Source organism: Sus scrofa, chromosome 1 (assembly GCF_000003025.6).
Source record: "Sus scrofa isolate TJ Tabasco breed Duroc chromosome 1, Sscrofa11.1, whole genome shotgun sequence".
Taxonomy (NCBI): Eukaryota; Metazoa; Chordata; class Mammalia; order Artiodactyla; family Suidae; genus Sus; species Sus scrofa.
In genome coordinates, this window is record NC_010443.5 from 227573229 (window position 1) to 227592496 (window position 19268).

The following is a 19268-nucleotide window of genomic DNA, read 5'->3' on the forward strand; positions in this document are numbered from 1 at the left end:
ATTTCATTTAATTAAAGACTCAATCAACTTTCATTCTAAATACTAAAATTCTCCTAAATTACATATTGGCTTGCAAATGGAAGGGCATACAGCAGAGCTAAGTCAATTTAACACTAGTGAAGATTCAGAAACTAATCCATTTTTACTTAATCGAGGGAGGTGGGGGGACTATTTGGCAGTGTAGAGTGGGTCTAATTAAATAATCACCAATTCTACATTGGATTTTGTGTTACATGACATAATATAAATAAATACCAGTAAAAATCAAGTTATTCTGTATCTAAAGGATGATGAGGCCTGCTCTGCCAACAGGTATGCCAGTGGGTAGAAGCCTCAATGCCTTAAAGCTGAGTAGATGTGGCAAATTTTTTCACCTTTTTTAGGGTGATCAATTAATCAATCAAAGTATTCCACTATGGAAAGTAGATGTGATCATCTATATAATACGTCCAATAAGAAAATAAGGGGAAACTTGAAAATGAACGGTTTTGATATATGCATTAGATTTTTACCACAGTACAAATAAAATGGTCATAGATGACGGTTTTCACCTATAGGAAATACAATAACTACCTACGTTTAATTGCCAGTTCCCTCTACATAGATAAATGTCTTCTAGGAGCAACTAGAATAAACAATTCCTCCCTCCTAAAGCCCTACACCTTCACGAGATCAGTAATACTTTGCAATCATACCTTGTAGCCTCAGCCCTTTGCCTTGCATCACTAAGTTAGCCACATCGCCAATCGGGGTTGTTACCCTTGAGTCATGTGTCCCAACCCCAGTTTATTAGCAACTCCAAATGCTAATAAAAATCCGTTTCTTCGATAAAAGGAAGCATTAAATTTTTACGAATTTTTTAAAAAACAGACATCTCATTGTTTTGTTTATTTTGTTTTTAGAACAGGGCTAGAAAGCATCTGAAAGACGGTTTTAAAGAAAGCAAGGAAGGCTCCTTGCCTGGGACTGTATTTTAGTTGTGCTCAAAGTGATGGAAGTTGATTTGCGTTATCCTGCCACTAAGACTGAAACGTCCTGCCCAGGAAAACTCCCGCCAAACATGCGGAGTTTACCGAAAATGGACTTTACAGAGAGCTGCCATAAATTCAAAACTAACTACCCGGGCCGCAGGTTTTGCGAGACAGGGAAGCAAGCAGGGACTCAGAGAGCCTCGTTCCTCCCCTCCAGAGTTCTCCTAAGTGCCTCCTCCCTACTCCTGGAATCGGAACTATCACCCGCAGATCTGCCCGATCTCCTCCTCTGCCCAGTTCGGACAGTCTCTAATGCCAGGTTACAGCCCTGGCCGCCTCAGGCACCACTGTGCTAGCTCCCCTCCCCTTGCCTTCAAGCGGATCCCCCGTGGTCCCAGCCCTCCAAGAGCTGCGGGGCGATGATTGGCGGCGACGCTGACAGGAGGCGGGGCCTGGAAGTCTCAGCCAAACCCGCCCTCGCGTATAAGCCCCTTCTCGGCTCTCTCTCTCCATCTCTCTCCTCTTTCTCTCTTGCTCCCTTCCTCCCTGTAACTGAACAGTGAAAATTCACATTGTGGATCCGCTAACAGGCACAGATGTCATGTGAAAACGCACATGCTCTGCCATCCACACCGCCTTTCTTCCTTTTCTTTCTGTTTCCTTTTTTTTCCTTGCTCCTTCTCCCTCTTCTTTGTAACTAACAAAACCACCACCAACTCCTCCTCCTGCTCCTGCCCTTCCTCCTCTTCAGTCCAAGTGATCACAAAAGAAATCTTCTGAGCCGGAGGCGGTGGCATTTTTAAAAAGCAAGCACATTGGAGAGAAAGAAAAAAGAAAAACAAAAGCAAAACAAAACCTAGGCACCAGCCATTCAGCACATTTTTTTCACCCTTCCTGAAAACAAACAAACAACCAAACAACCATCAAAACAGTCACCACCACCATCATCAAAACTGTTAACATAGCAGCGGCAGCAGCGACAAACGTCACCCTCCGGCCACGGCGTCCACCTAAAGGGATGGTTTTCCGGGTGGAACAGCTCTTCGCCGACCACCTACTTCACTTGTGCTGAGAGGGATTTTTGGGCTCTCCGGGGTTTGGGCTGGGAGCAGCTTTATGACTACGAGGAGCGGAAGAGCGGCCACACCATGCGAGGTAAGCAAGCCCGGGGCACGGTGCTTCGCCGGTCCGGCCAACTCCAGCCAGATGGGTGATGGGGGAGGGGAGCGCACTCAGCCGAAGAGGAAAGAGGTTGGCGGGGCGCAGTTTCTGAGTTCGCGTTCGCAGGTGGGCTGCAAATGGCCTGGGCGTATAAAGTTGTGGGAAGGTGTTGATGCCTCTCGGGAGTTCGGAGGGACACTGGAGGGCGGTTTTGGGGGAAGGGGTTGATGCTAGTTGCTTCCTCCCAGTTTCTGAGTTGCACAGAACCATTTTGGGGTTTCACTCTCTAGAGGGAGAACTAGGAAAGGGATGTCTCTCGGCAGAAGCCACTAGAAGCGCCGGGCGCACGGCCGTCGCCTGCCCGGGTTGGTCGCGTGGGGCGCACAGGCAGGCGGCAGAGAGGCGGGTACTCAAACACTCCAGGTTACGCGAGACCCACCAGCGTCCAGGTCAGCGGACATGTCCCTTCGTGGGAGTGGTAGAAGAGGAGGCAGTGTCGTATATGTAGACGCAGATTCCAGGATCGTCCCCCTGCGCGCGTCCTTCGCACCGCCGCTGCGCCCTGCCAGGTCCGCGTACCCGAGCCCGCGCGGCCCTGAGACAAGCGCCATCCAGAAAAAGTTGTGCGGAGAAAGTTCCAGAGGATAAAAGCCCGCGCTAACAGCTACAGGAAAGGCTCCTTTATCAAAGGGCAGCTCCGGGAGGCGGTTGTGGTTGAACCCTCAGGCCAGGACCCCCAGCTGCGGCGGTGACGGCAGCAGCAAGGCAGCGGCAGGTCTCTGGGGCGAACTGGAGGCCGAGGGGCGACGCTCCGGGGACCTGGAGCAAGGCACCTGCTCAGGCTGCACTTTGGGCTGCGGAGCAAATGACCAGGCCTGTTTTAGAGTCACTTTGTCAGTCTCTTCCCCTGCGGTGCCAGACCTTCAGGTTTCCTGCATGCTGCGCCCAGACTTGCTCTCCTCTACTTTCCGCTTGGCCACAACTTCACTTTTCTGGGAGAGCCAGCCGGGTGCCCGCGTGCCATGGAAATGTAATTGCAAGCCTCTGAGCACCTGCCCCCCACCCCACAGTTTTTCTTCCTGGCCATTCTGCATTTCTTGTGGCAGGGCTGGGACTCTCCTCTCCTCTTGGCTGGCCCTTCAGGGTCCTGACAACAAAGTTGGAAAAGGTCAGCTCAGACCTTCCTACTCGCCCTCACCCGGTGCGACAGGTGGGCTAGACAAGAAAACTTGCAAGAGTTGGGCTGAGAGTAACACTGGTCTCCTTCCACCGGGCTCCTACCCATACCTGGAGAGGACAGCGGGCATGCTCCCCTGCTCCACTTGCAGTGAGCCCTGAGCCTAGACTCTATCACAGAAACTGGGTTAGCCAGCAAGGCGCTGGGACATAGCAGGAAAGGGAAGGAGGAGGAACAGAGAAGCCATCCAAGGAGGTGGGTGGGAGGGAGGTAGCTGAAGCTAAGGGACAGGGACTTCCTGGTGGGATGGTCTTGACTGACCCACATACTGGTAGTGGGGGCCCCATGAGTGGGAGCTTGTTCCAGTTTTGTGTTGGGGGTTTGGTTGGGGATTTGGTCATGTCCTTCTCCACCCAGAGTCTTTCAATAAACTAAACTTGGGTAATTGGTGAGTGTAGAATCTTCAAAATAGAAGCCCTGGTCTTTTTCTCTTTTTTTTTTTTTTTTTGTCCAGTCTCACCACCATCCTCTTGTCTTTCAGTTTCCCCTGCTTCTGTCGAGCCAGCCAGTTTGTCCATTCCCTACTCCTCCCCTTTCAATCAGTATTCTTCCTATAGCTGAGTTCTTATGTTCTGCAAGTCTGAAACCATGTGCTTCCTAAGCTCCAACCCAGCACTAGGTGGGCTCAAAAGCTGCTCATTCTCCCCTTAAACTGTAGAAAACTGAGGAGTGTAGGTCATGAGAGGGTTATAGTTTGAATGCACTGCTCCTGATGGAGGAGTTTGCCAAGAACAGTCTGTATTTGCCAAAGCACCAACTTAGAGGACTCAAGAAGCTCGAAGCTAGAAAGGTTGAAAGCCAGGTGGTTCCTCCTGCTCACCTGGATAAAGCAGTGGAAGCCTACACCCACTACCCCCACCTAGAGGGTTCTAACTTAAGGTGGCTCTCAAGTAGCCTGAGGAAATGAACTGGAGAAAAATCAACCTAAAGAAGGTGGACAAGTCCTCTTCACCTTCTGGACTTTCCTTTCTCGACCCGCACCTTACTGTCTTCTGCCAAATCTTCACATTTCCTGCAGATTGTGTTCATCCTTGTTTAAGGATGGAGAAAAGGTCGAGGCTAATCAGACATCTTGTGGGAGTCAGTATTGAACTTGAGTGTGAACTTGAGAAGTGAGAGCAGAAAAGAATCAGCTTTCTCTTGTGTTTAGGCTACTAAGCAGCCTATACTGGGCGGGGGGGGGGGGGGAGTGTGTGTGTGTGCGGTTTTTGAACTAGGCTTTACAGTGTGCCCACTCCCTTTCTACCCATACACGGTGGGCACACACACGCCGCCCCTCCCCACCCTGCATTCCCAGGTGGTCCCAGTCTGTGCCTCAGCTTAGGCTACACATTTTGCATTCAGCATCTTATGAGTCAGGGCACTTTGTGCAACACAAACTTGGTCCAGGATTGAAAGATCACCCTGAGGAACAAGCCAGCAAACCCACCCCCGACCCAGAGCCTCCACCTCACCCCCACCAGGTCTAGGATAGTTAAAAGACTTTATCCCAAGGAAAGCTCTGTGGTAAGAAAGGGGTTAAGAGGCACTGATCTTTAGGTCATTGTCCTGCCCCATGGCTGAACTGTGTCTGGTCCCCAACACTGGCTTACGCTGGGCTGGCCTGGGGCGGACAAGGTTGTATTTGATGGCGCGCAAAGCATTTCACCCTTTGTCTGCTAGAGGGTACCTACCACGTGAGGTCTAGAGATGCCACTTTGTAGGTTGCTTTATTAAAAAGAATAACTTCCGAATGCATAGGTGAGAAATAAGGGAGCTGAGGTGCAGGTTTCTAGACTCCTTCCCGAGAAGCCTGCCAGCTGTTATTACACAGGGGCACCGAAATGGTCGGATTTTCAGCCCTGCCTCTGCTAAAAACCCTGCTTCCAAAAAACAGGGGCACAGATGTCCTTGCAATCAATAGGTGATTGTGGCTCTGGCGGATTAGAAATCTGGTTTTATGCTTGCCGTAAACAAGGATAGGGCTTGGCTTTTTTAAAGCCCAGTTTTCATCTATTATTTTCAGGTAGTTAATTTTTATGAACTGCTAACTTTAGAAAAGAAGCAGCTTGCTCTCAGAGGTATGGCAAACCTTGGAAAGTCTGGAGCCCTGAATGTCCTGCTGGCCAGGCCTTTACATTTCCTAAACAAGTCCTAGATCTTAAATTCTTCCAAAAATTCCAATTAAATATTTCTAACCAACAATCCACCTCCCACAATTATAAAGTATGGCTGGAAAGACATCCCTGCCAGTATCCATTATTAATTGTTTATTAAGTAATTATCAGTAAGCCGTCTTTATATTCCAGGGTAAGTAAACATTCAAACAGTTTAAAGAAAAATCCTAAAGCTGTATTTCAAGTATTGTTGAAAAAATATATGGCCAGAAAAAAATTTTTTTTCCTAGATTGTTCCATCTTGGGACTCTCTCCTCTCCCCACTTCTAATACCCTGAGTGAATTTGTAACAAGTATTTGGACACAGAAGGCCTAACATCCTGGACTTATGGGATACATATTAGTATCATGAAGACTCTTAACTTCTCTGTATTTTCAGATAAGCAGGAATTGGGAAACCAAGATGGAAATATAAAGGGAGAATTTTAGTTGAGCAGCATATCTCATAAACATGGGGGAATCCAAGATTAAAACTTCTTTGCAGCATTCATTAAATCTCAGAAGTCCTGGATTTTCCATCAACAGCAATTTATAATTTATAATAATTTATAATTTAATTTATAATAATTTATTATAATTTGCTATACTGCTTAGAAAACCCTTTAAAGATTTCTTAAATCATTATTAAAGGGGTTTATGTGAAGTTTTACTTTAAAACGAACATTTATTTTATACTCGATCAAAGGAAATGACCACATTTGCTTATTTTGATAACAATTTGTTAGATACTAAACTGTTAACAACCTTAAAAGCAATTATTCATGTATGCATTCAATGCAGACACATTGTATTTTAAATTTAAATGCTTCAGATTCATGAAACCTAATTTTATAGCAGCAAAGATTTTCAGCATCAAGAAAATACCAAGTTCAAGGTTGGTCTTCATGAATGACACTGGAAATGTTTTTTCTTTTTTGTAAAAGTAGCATATACAGAATTGTCACCAGGATTTTTAAGTGATTCAATACCAAAAGTTTTCCTAGATAAAAAGACACGTGAACTTTTTCAACTTTATATAATTTTTATACTTTTTGATACAATAATCCTAAGAAATAAAAGTTTGAATCATAATGCATTAACTAGATTTTATCACTGCAATGAGTAATATGCCTCTTATTTAAAGTATGTATTATAGCCTTTAATTAATACCGACTTAAAATTATCCTAGTAAATTATCATTTTAAAATTCTATATATGAGGATCTGCTGCTGTTGTGCAAATTTTTAAATAAAATGAGGTTTTAAATTGTGAGCAATAACATTTGTGACACTGCACCTTGGAGAAATCTAAACCTCACAGATAATTATTTGAAGAAATAGTAGAATTAATGCCAAAGTTAAGACCATTACATTTTGGCCCGATTGAAGCAAATCAGAGGTTATTAACACATATGTTGTTAGTATAGAAGTTATTAGTGATTGAGCTAACTTGAAATATATATATTTTTATCATTCTAGTATTATGAAAAGAATTTCTTAAGACTAAATAATTTCTGTCATTTTCATAAAGACAATAAAAAGGCTTTAAATTATACTGCAATTAATGTTACGTAGTTAACATTAACAAAACATCTTATTGTGATGTTAAAATATACAGAAAACTAAATGTTGGGAATGGACATTGTGCTTGATAATTAATAAAGGTTTTAAAAATTCTAGATGTAGTTTTTCCATCCAGTCATTCTTATCTAAAGGACAGAAATTAAGTAGACAAATGAAATAAATCTTTGATAATGTAATGAAAAATGACCTTTGATAAAATGAGCACTGTACACATAAAGTATTATTCCTGTAATTTTGTAATCATCTTCCAATTACAGCTTCTTGCAAATATTTATCTTACTTTGAATAGAATCTCTGACTTAACAGAATTTCTAACAGATAATAGCAGTCTTTGGAGGCGTCTGTTGATACACACTGATACACAATATGTATATGTATGTGCCTATAACCACCCACTCAGGCAAGAAGAATGAATATTTGAGAGAGAAAATCATTCTTATCTTTGCCTTCACAACCCAGACTTCCAAATTCAAACATATTTAGAGAAAGAGAAGAAACTTTCTAGAGCATTCAAAAAGAAATAAATATATGTGGTATTTAGTCACATAAAAAGGAAACTGTTAATAGCGTTTATCTACAAATAATCTACACAAAACTCCATTATACTACCTAATGATAATTAGAGGAAAAAGAAATCAAAGAATTTAGGACTGCCAAATAAATAAAATATTCCCTCTCAAATTAAGCAACAAACTCATACATAACAAGGCTTATGCTATGAATTAGAAGGATGTCTCCTTTGTAGCACAAGACAAAGGGAGCATAGAGGAATAAATATTGATTGAACTAATCATCTGATGAATAGAAATGAGATTTACCAGTGCACCAATATAATAGGCTATGTTAACTAGTTCTTTTATAGCGCATATGCTGCCCTTTCAACCTTTGACCCCATCCATTTCAATTCTTAATGAGGGAAACCACAGGTGTTATAACGGTATTTATAGTGAATCAAGCTAAATATAATAACCCTGTGGTTAACTAATGGCATTGGGGGGTGGGTTCTTATGAAAGGAAATATTGTGAACATAGTTTCACAAAATTATTAGGCATTGCAAGATAGAATTTTGGCTTGCTCTGTTCACCTTTAAAATATATCCATGTGGCCATCAATATTCCAAGTCCTAGATTTGTTGTCTGTATAAGTGGGAGTTAAAAATAATGTTCAACATATATTTTACCTACATTGTGTAATAGCTTGCATAATAAGCATTTAAAACATTTAAAAAGAACTCTTAGAAGTTCTAGTATTTTATACTAAATGTAACATGCATTTTTCTTGGTTAGTGATTATTTTATAACTATTAGAAATAGAATTTTCTTTATAGTAATTATTATAATGTTATGCTAAATTTCATTTTAAAATTAAATTGGGACTTTCTTGGCTTAGGCATGTTCTTACGAAGGTCAAAATAGACAAGTTACTTTTTTATTAGAGTATAATTAATTCACAGTGTTGTTCTGCACAACATTGTAAATCAATTATACTTTAATATTTTTTTTAATTTTAAATAAAAAATAAGCTACCTTTTGCCAAAACATGAGGCTAAAAACTTTTTCAAAAAAATATTTTTATAAAGAAAGTAATTTCCCTTGATTTAAGCTTCACCTCTGCGTAGTGAATATTTTAGTAACTGGCTGGGCACTAACTGTGTCAATTATTTAACTAAAAGAGTATTCATTGGTGTCATTTGTGTGCATGCGTGTGTGTGTGTGTGTGTGTGTGATTAGTTGTCATATCATGTTGTCCTGGGTTATATTTCTCAAATTCAGTGGAATTTTAGACATTAGCCAAAAAAAGACGGCAAATAATCTGGTTGATTATTGAATTATTTTTTGTTACTACCCTGCTTCTTACTTTGTACTTATGTGAACCCAATATCTTGGTGCTGTAGGGCATATGAGAGATTTGGGATGCTTAAAGAAAACTGTTACATAGATTTTTATCCCATAGTAAATCCTTTTTTTCCAATGAATATTGCAGCAAGTCAATTTTAAATTATATTTTTTAAAGTGTTTGCATGACTACCAATAAAGCATTCTCCTTTAAAGACTGTTAACACCACCACCTGTATTTCATTCAGATTATGTTGGAATCATATGACAACAACAGATATGCAATATTTTAATATTGAATTAGAAGTACAAAAGGTACTCGCTGAATTGGGCATAAAATTATCTTTTAAAAAGGAAACAACAAAAGCTTTTTTAAAATGCCTTGGCATTTACAACCACTACTTGTCGTGAAATAAATGAACATTACTAGCTGCAAAAAAAATGTATAATATTTTATTTTAATCTTCTGACTATTTTTTTAATATCATTTAAAGTACAAATACCTCTCCTTCTTATTTGGAAATAACTGTGTTTATTTCTCCCCTGTTCTGAAAACTTTGTCAAATTCATTCATCAACTCATTTCTAGGAGTCCAAATTAAGATCTTCTCAAGTATAAGAACAAGACCATCTTCCTAAATGTTTCACTTTTTAGTTTTACTTTAAAAGGGAGAGACTCAACCATTTCAGCTTCTGCAGCCCTGCATATACTTGTGGAAATGTATGTGACTCACATTCATATATCCATGGTTTATTGAGCATCTACTCAAAGCAAGATGCAAAACTGAGCCCTAAGGATGCCCAAGTTGGTAAAACATACACTGGTGAGGTCAAAGCTATGATCAAAGTGAGCGCAGAACAGGATACAGTAGGGATGCTATCAGAACAACAGAATAGCTCTGACATGGGAAGTGATATTTCAGATGGGCCTCAAAAGATGAATAGAAGTCTGTCTTTTGGATAATTTGTCCATCGTAAATGAGGTTTATTAAATCGTTGTTTCTTGTATTTCCAGCTTGCCTTTTATAGTTGATACTATGTGAAATTTACTTTATGGAAGTAGAACTATTCCAAAAAGAACATATCCTGATGTAGAATAAGTAAAAGTATTATTCCCGAATAAAACTTGTACTAGTGAGTAATTTACAAGTGACAATTAAACAAAGAAAACCCTGAGGTAATTCTTAAATTACAAAAAGAAAATATATGGAAGGCAATAGATATCAGTGTGAGGAAGAATATAACTTCCAACAAAAAGTATCTTGGGAAAAAATATATATGTTCTTATACATTTGTTTTTATAAGAGAAATTCTTATCTTTCCAAAAGAAGGAAATCGCTGTTATGTAGTAAGCTTCATTTTCTTCAACATTTAAGGCATTATCCGAAAATAGTGATATCTGTTCTACAAAGTAACTTAAGTTATTAGATATCAGGGAGAATAAAATTAATTGAAGTGATAGGGTATGTTGGCAGTGAGCCATACTGATATTCAAACTTTTCCCTTCCACATACTTGGATATAAGATTGAACTCGGAAAATTAAAAGATCAATAGATAAATAGTCTTGCTGATTTTTGAGTTATTCTCTCCTTTAAGCATATTGAAAGAAAGAAAATTCCTGGACTCCTAGACAGTAACAGGAATGTGAATGTGAGAAGCAACTATTTGCTGTCTCCATCTTCACACTATCTATAGGTGAAGCACTGATCAGGCTGAAAAAAAATGTATCCACTGCACTTCACAATTAGGCTCTTCATTTTGAAACGATAGTTTGGCATTTGTCTTATACATTAGCTTTTGTGAGCTTAGTTAACTTGAACCCTCATACTAAAGTCTAATCTACTCTGAAACACTGTTGAGATCAAGTTTCTGAGCCTACAAGACTGAAAACCAGACCCTGGGCTAGGGAGAACTCACCAAGTAAATGTCACCAATTAGAGACTTCAAAGCAGCCAAATCGCTGCTCTTGGTCGTAACCTTCCATGTTAGCATAAACCTCATCCTCAGATTTCTCCTCGGTGAACAAGACCATATAGTCATCCAATTTCAGTCTTAAAAAATAGATATATTTTTTAAAAATACGGAGTATTGATCAGAATTTACTAGACTAAGGAATAGTACTTTTTTTGTTGTTGAAACATATCCTCACAATATAATGGCTATTGTACCTAATCTGTGTGTTTCATGGAGCTAGAAGAATTCAAAAAGTGGCTTACTGACCCTATTTTTGAGACCTTTCTAAAAAGTTGAAAGGTTGGAAGACAGGGCACAGAAAGGCCTCTCTAACTTTTAGAAGCTTTGATTGAACAGTTTTTAAATAAGGCAGCTAGTGTTCTGGACACTCCCTTCCTCACTTACTGTAGTTTCTCTGATGCCCATCTCTGATGTCATGTGTTATGTAACAGTGGACACATATGCCCACTTCATGTTATGCCCAGGCAGTGTGCTTTTCTGGATGATAAATGTAGACTGAACCTTTGGAGAACAGTGGTTTACTTGAATGTTGTATGTAATATGAATCTAGATGTTTTACTCTGGCTTTTATTGAAATATGCCTAGTGCTTAGTAAACATTAAACCACTCTTTTGATCTTTCCACTAAAAAGGCTATTTAAAGACAATCTTGTTAAATAGGATCAGTATACAGTTTTGCCTGTAATTAATTCTGAGGATATGAAATTAAGACAGGAGTACTATTTTTATTTGCCTAAATAGTGTAATGAAAATAATTGAAACTAGTAGTTTATCAAACCACATTTTAAAAATGTTAAATTTCACCTGTACAAAGTGTTTCATAAAGATTCCATGACAATGGATTAGCATAAAAACCCATATTACAAGTTGCCCAAGTAAAATTTCATTATAGGGCTTGAACCAGAATGAACACTCAAGCCGTAGGTTACTGTCCAGCCACTGCTGGCTGCTAGATTCCAGAATCAAACAATAACGCACAAGTTTACAGAACTTAGGCATTTGAGTTTTTAATGAGTAAATGATTGTCGTTATCATTATCAGGTCAAATAATAAAATTATTACAAACAGCATTTCCTATCAACTTGTACATAAGTTGTGCCTGGCAGATAGTAAAGGAATTAGACTTTTTTTTAAAAAGAGAAGAAACCTTGTTCCAAATTTCCACAGTTGTTGAATAGGAGCAAATGCCTCACAGTCTGGTTGAATAGAGGAACATTTGTTCAGGAAAAACACATTGTATCATTAAGGTGCAGTGCTTCTTGACAATAATTTTTAAAAATATTTTGAATATATTCATGTAGAAATTTTTAGGATCCTAACCTATTCATCAGTTTGCTTTAAAATTGAATTTATAACAAATGGTCCAATATTCTGTTTTTTCCTTTTAAATGCTGACTACTTTTAAAAGACAAATTCTAAGGACTCTCACCATTGCATGTATATCTTCACCCTTGTCTTTAAAAAAAAAAAAATAAGTACCAAAGAAATAGGGTTTTTGGAGTATCTTTCCAAGGACAGCACAGAAATATCAATAAGAATGCTGCTAAGGTAGCATTAATGCCCTCCCAATTGTGTTTTTGTTTTATTTTATTTTGTTTACTAATATTACTAAAAGTTATGCCAGGCACCCATGTCAAAATTAATTAAAATTTATTTTATTCATTTTAAAAAAATTCTTTTGTAATGAAATAAATTGTGAATTTCTTTGCACTGAAATTTCATTAATGATTTTCTAAAGGTTATCTAACATGGTTGACATGAGTATTAATTTAAAGTCAAAGATAGACTTTCTTTTATTATAATACAATGACCAAAAATAAAAATAATATATGTTACAAAGTTGTAGATGACACCCCCCGATAGTGGATCAGGTTTAAATGTGATTCAACAAATCTTGATTACTGAATACTTACAATGTATAAGAAGCAGTGCCCTCTAAGATAACAGTCTCAGGCACAACAAAAGTGGCTTTCTTATAAAATTCCTAAAGAATTCCTTAGACATTGAAATCCTTTGAATTTCTCAAATGTCCAGTGTTTGTGTATATCCCTTTTTCCAAATGAGGAAATAGATGACTTGTCCATAATTACTTGTTAAAAGAAGTTGAGACCAGATTTTGACTTCATTTAAGGACTTTTGACTCTCGAGTACAGTTTTATTTTCATTACTCTATGCTTTCTCTCTTAGGCTGTACTGTTTTTTTTACCATCCCTGCACCCACACTAAGACATTACTAATCAGTTATAACATTGATACTTGTTTAGTCCAAATGCAATCTGCACTACCATTTGACCAGTATTGACCCTCAAGATAACACTTTTTTTTTTGATATAATGATTTTTTTTCCCATTATAGCTGGTTTACAGTGTTCTGTCAATTTTCTACTGTACAGCATGGTGACCCAGTTATACATACATGTATACATTCTTTTTTCTCACATTATCATGCTCCATCATAAGTGGCCAGACGTAGTTCCCAGTGCTATGCAGCAGAATCTCATTGCTAATCCATTCCAAAGGCAACGGTCTGCATCATGGACTTGGAGAATAGACTTGTGGTTGCCAAGGGGGAAGATAAAACTTTTTACCAAAACTCTCATGAATGTTTTTACCATACAAAGAATGTACAATAATATAGTAAAAACATATTTCATCCAATCACAAGATCCTCTTGGGCAAAACATAGTTCTCCACAGTTTTCATTACTAAAATAGTGATCATGACTTTTACCCCCCAAAATTAAAATAAGTATTATGGAAAATAATAGAAGCTGTCCAGTAAAAATAATAACAAAGTATATATATATATATATAATATATAGTATATATATATAATTATATATTATAATATATATAATATATAGTATATATATATAATATATATATAAAATAATAATAAAAATAATAACAAAGTATATATATATATAATATATAGTATATATATAATTATATATTATAATATATATAATATATAGTATATATATATAATATATATATATTATAAGTATATTATATATATATAATAACAAAGTATATATATAAAACATAATTACTCCATTGAAGATTCAAAAATTTAATTTTATAAAATCATACATGTCTCCTTTTACATAGATTTCAAATGTTTAGTGAAATTGCATATTTATAGATGTTTCCTCCAGAAAGATCCTGACCTATTTGCATCTACTTTAAGGAATGAAATAATTTTGTGGGAAGTAGGCTATAAAGACTATTGATGACTAAATATGAAATTCCTCTTACTTCAAAAATGAACATGCAATTGCCTAATAGTTTATAGGTTTAATCCACTCATTTGTTCCTCAACTTGTTAATTCTCTGCTCTGGTTTTTATGTTTGTTAAGAGGAGGGTTATCTATCTTTGGCCATAAGCATTTCAAGCCAAGGAATGGGTTGAATAGTTAAGCATACCACCATTTACCTGAGTTTAATTAATTTTGTCTGATGGATTGGCTGGGATTGAAAGTCTTGTCAGCACACCATTTATATCAAAGGCTTATTATCATCCTATCCAATTCTGTGTTTTGTATAAGCATAAAATATTTTCTTAAGGAAAGAACCTTGACAGTGTTAAGAGGGTGCCATGTCTAATTGTGCCCAGCAATATACAGAAAAAACCAATTAAATTTGACATTAATTCTTAATAAATGAAGAATTCTGCTCCTCCTTAACAATATTGCAATTTAATGTGTTTTGCATATTGGCTGAACATCATATTCCTTACATCAACCATTTATATGGTTAATATTTATGCTTTCACATTAAGTTCATTCACACTTTTTTAGAAGCACATTAGTCCACCGTTATTGATTTTTCAAGCCTCTTTCGTATAAGCTGTGCTGTACAAACATAACTTGAAACACCAACCCTACCCTGTCATTTATTCTCCAGGACTCAAATTGATCTTATTTTATAATGGTCCTGACTGCCACAACTCGACTAAATTTGACCACAGATACTATTAGAAAGAAAATGGACTGCATCAAAATGTGCACAAGGTTGTCTTCCTCTTATATTTAGTATCTGGCATGTTTAATAATATTACACTGGGGGGAAGTGTAGGCTTATCTCAGGTGATTCTCTTTGTTTTACCTCCTATAAAATACCTTCAAGCTTGCTTTATCTTTTAGAAATAGTGGAATATTTCTTCATACTCATTAATTCTGTCAGTCTTTGCACTGTAGCTTCTCATAAGGAAAATCCTGGAAACATTTTTAAAAGGAATTTTGTAAACCTGGGAGGAGCTGACAGATGCAGTGTCATCTCTTTATAAATATAATTGCAGGTAAAATTGAAAATATGGCCTTGCCTGAATTCAGTGTTCTATAGTTCTCAGCAAGCTTCTGTAAACACCTTCTGAGTGACCTACACAGCAGTCTTGGGAGATATGCAGGACAACTATAAATAGGAATGTGTCTTGGGTAGTGAATCCAAAAGAAATCCGGTATAAACAGAGTGCTTTTTAAAAGTTTAAAAATGCAGTTTAAGTACCTTAAAAAAAGTCCCCTGAAACATAAAACAATTTTTTTATTAAAAAGAGGAGCTATAGGGAATTCCCATTGTGGCTCAGGGGTAACAAATCTGACTAGTATCCCATGAGGGTGCAGGTTAGATCCCTGGCCTCATTCAATGGGTTAAGGATCCGGCAATGCCATGAGCTATGGCTGTGGTACCCCTAGCCTGGGAACTTCCATGTGTGCAGGTGTGGCCCTTTAAAAAAAAAAAAAAAAAAAAAAAAGAGGAGCTATAAGTGGCTAATGAACAATCAGAAAGAAAGATCTCAACTTCACTTATTAAAGAATTAAAACAATATTAGTGGCATCTCCACCTGTCACATTGTAGCAGGGTGTGACAAACTGGACATCCTCATATGTTGTAGTAGATGTTTATACTGGTATAGTCATTGAGCCTAAACCCTTAAAATGGTCATACTCTTCAGGCCAGTAAATCACCTTCTGGGAATCTTTCCAAAGGAAATAAACTAAAGTGTCAAAAGAATTTATACCTAAAGTCTTCTACCTAAAGACTTGTTATAGCCTCATCATATTTCCAACAATATAGGGAAACTTTGTTGCAATACACTCTGTAGCACACTTTCATTTAGTAGGTCCTCACTGTTTTACTAGTGTGTACTCATCATTAATGTGCTTCACTAGTATTAAATGTTTATATGTACTTGACAATGTGTTTTAGGTTCTAGGGATAAAATGGTGAACAAGAAAGACATCATCCCAGTTTCCCCTAAACCTAAAGACAAACAAAAAGATAGAATGCAAAATTGTATGTATTGTATGATTGAAATTTTATAAAATGCGTAAAAAAGAAATTAAAGAATACATATAAAATGTTAAAAGTTACCTCAAGGTACTAGGATTTCAGGTAATTATTTTCTTATGCTTTTTATATATTTTCAATTTTTTCCACACATTCTCTGAAGATCAGTCTGTAAATAAGTGTCATAATGAATGCTCAATTACTCTGGCATAGCAGTAAGGCTGTCCTTTATCTATGACTCATTATATTTTAGCTTATCCATTTGCCTGAGGTCAGCTCACATGATAATAAGGTTAAGGTTGACAGCTTAATGGCTCATTGAGAAAATTAACTTACATAATATTTGCACAACTATTCACTCATTCATCACCAAACTTTTATCAAAAACCTATTATACACCAGCCATTCTTCTAAGTGTTGAAGATACAAGGGTGAATAAAATTCAGTACCATCCTCTGAAGAGCTTAGAGTCTAGTCTTCTTGAAAGCCATACGCTATAATTCACAATAAGGACTATACATAGTTGTAATAATAATGACAACAACATGCAGTTAAAAAAACCTTTCTCCATCATTGGGAAAAGAAGGGGTCTGCTTTATTAAATTCATATTAAGAGTAGGTTAACATTGCCCTTTTTGTCTCTGAAGGCTCATATTAATGTGAGAAATATATTACTTCCAATGTTGAAGGAAAGGTCAAATAGTCATGTTGAAAAATTAATCCATTTGCCTTCATTTTTCCTTCAATAAACTAGCCCATATTTATCTCTTGACAACACTGGGGGATGGGGGAGCTTTGCAACCCCTAGAGATGTTAAAGAACATCAGTGCAAACATACTCAAATCTCAAAATAGAAGAAGCTAGAGGATGAATTGATTCCTACTGCTGGGACTGTGGGAAGATTTTAAATTATCCCCATACTTTGAGATAGATGAAGAATCTCCATTGGCCCTTAAGACCTTTGAAAACTCCTTGGTACTTAGCAGGGAAGAATTCAAATATGATGTTCCCTGCTAATGTTGTCTTCATTTATGGGTACTTATCCCCCTGGAGCAGTGGTTCAAAACAGGCAGTGATTTTGCCCCCAGGAGATATTTGGCAATTCGGGAGTCATTTTTGTTTGTCACAATTGGAGAGGTGCATCTAATATGTAAAGGTCAGGAACATCTGGCTTATTGAGATGTTGTTCCTTGAAATATTTAATTTTATATGTAGTAAATATAAAATTTGTAATATAATTGTGTGATTTTGATTGACTGTGATTTAGCAGTAATGATAACAATAAATCAATACAAAAGGAATGTTAAAACTCAGAATTCATGTTCATAGGGAAAAATATTAAGTTTACATAAAGTTTTTTGTTGCAAAGAAGTATAACCAGGTAATTAATAAAAAACTTTCAAACATGAATTTTTTGACATTAAAATAAAATTCTGTGGGTGGAGAATATGGAAGTATGAATTTAGGAAAAATATATTTAGAAAATATTCTGTTTAAGAAGAGCTTATTTATGATTTTCTTTCAAATGTTTGGTATAGATATGAAAACATTTTGAGATTTAGATTCCATTAATTTATTTGAAAACCAATTCGTCAGTTTATTTTAAAGTATAAAACCTAAAATGCCTCAAATTATTTATAGTCTGCTTTTACAATAGTTCTAGATTGAAGGGGAAGCTCTAGGCCCCAAACTCTTAGTCCATGGTGGTCCTTCAGTGTTTTTTTCGGGTCCATATTAACCCGGTATCATGATTTCTTAGGAAATTCCTTAGATTTAGTACCTAGGCAACAACTAAAATTTTAAACAAGAATAACCTTTTCTTCATTAATTTTTCCTAGAAAACTAGGCATGATCATATCTGAGAGGCTTTGGACAATAACCAACTATTTATTTCACCCAAGTGTCTAAAGTGCCAGTTCTCTGTAGAAGTTCTAGATGACTACCACCCTCAGAATCAGCTACCATGAGATAGAAGCAATATCTTACCCAAAAAAGAGGTGCTTCAGTACTTTCTACTAGACCAGGGTTCTGAGAACTTTTTATTTTAACATCCCAGGTAGTAAATATTTTAGACTTTATTGCCCATACAGTCTCTGTCGTAACTACTCAACTTTGATATGGTAACACAAAAGCAACTATATTCACTATATAAATGGATAATCATGGCTGAGTTCCAAGGAAACTTCACTTACAAAAGCATGTGGCAGGCTAGATTTTGGTGGACACTTGTTTGCAGACCCCAACACTGGTCAAGTCCCTGAGGACAGGATCCATATCTTATTGAACTTAGTATTCCCATCATCCATCACAAAAATCCAACATCCAATAAATGTTGAACAAATGAGTGAAAGTGTTCAAGACTTAAGGGGATAACAGTATTTTTAAAATATGCTAAAATACAATGCAGTGCCAGGCAGCTTGGCCACATTTTCGTAGAATGAATCTGCAGTGCATTATTTATATGCATTCCCATATTGAGTAATCAATATTTAAGCATAACTCCATATATATTTATCTTCTTTACATTTTAACCCCTTGGCATCAGAATCTTTAAGTTCTCAACTCTAAGTTCAGTTATATTATGCATGTATCAGATGTAGCTGAGACTTCAAATTAATTATGGATGAGGAAAGGTAACTCAAAAAATGACCAACTAACTAACTGATAAACAAATATTTTGCATATCTGGTATATTCTAAGCATTATGTAATTGTTGGAAGTGATCCAATGAAGAAAATGTATTTATTAAAAAATAATTGCTGTGTAACACTTAATTGCCATGCTCCTGTCTAATTCTTAGCAAGTATTAACTCAGTTAATCTTCACAGCAAACTTATGATAAAACAGTCATTATTTTGTTCTTTTGATAGGTGAGGAAACAGGTACAGAAAGGCTAAAGTACTTGACCAAAGTCACATATCTAATAAATAACAAAACTGGGATTCAGATCCAGGTGGGCTACCTCCTGAGCCTATATTCTTAACCATTGCAAAATGCTCTCTTTTCTTGAGAAGTGAACCCCTGACGTTTCAAAAGAAGAGATGTGAGTTGACTAAAAATACAACACAGTGTGGCATTGTTAACT

The 19268-nt window shown here is 36.9% G+C and overlaps 1 protein-coding gene across 2 annotated transcripts in view; it reads left to right on the forward strand.

The window, feature by feature from the left end:
* The window catches only part of RORB (RAR related orphan receptor B), a 202835-nt gene continuing 184310 nt past the window's right edge, over positions 744-19268 (forward strand). Inside the window, exon 1 of one of the 2 annotated variants that reach the window (XM_021064932.1) lies at positions 744-2126. In XM_021064932.1, the coding sequence (XP_020920591.1) occupies positions 2088-2126 (39 nt within the window). In that variant the 5' untranslated portion in view covers positions 744-2087. The remainder of the gene's footprint in view (positions 2127-19268) is intronic. The other variant, XM_021064949.1, reaches the window with a different exon arrangement.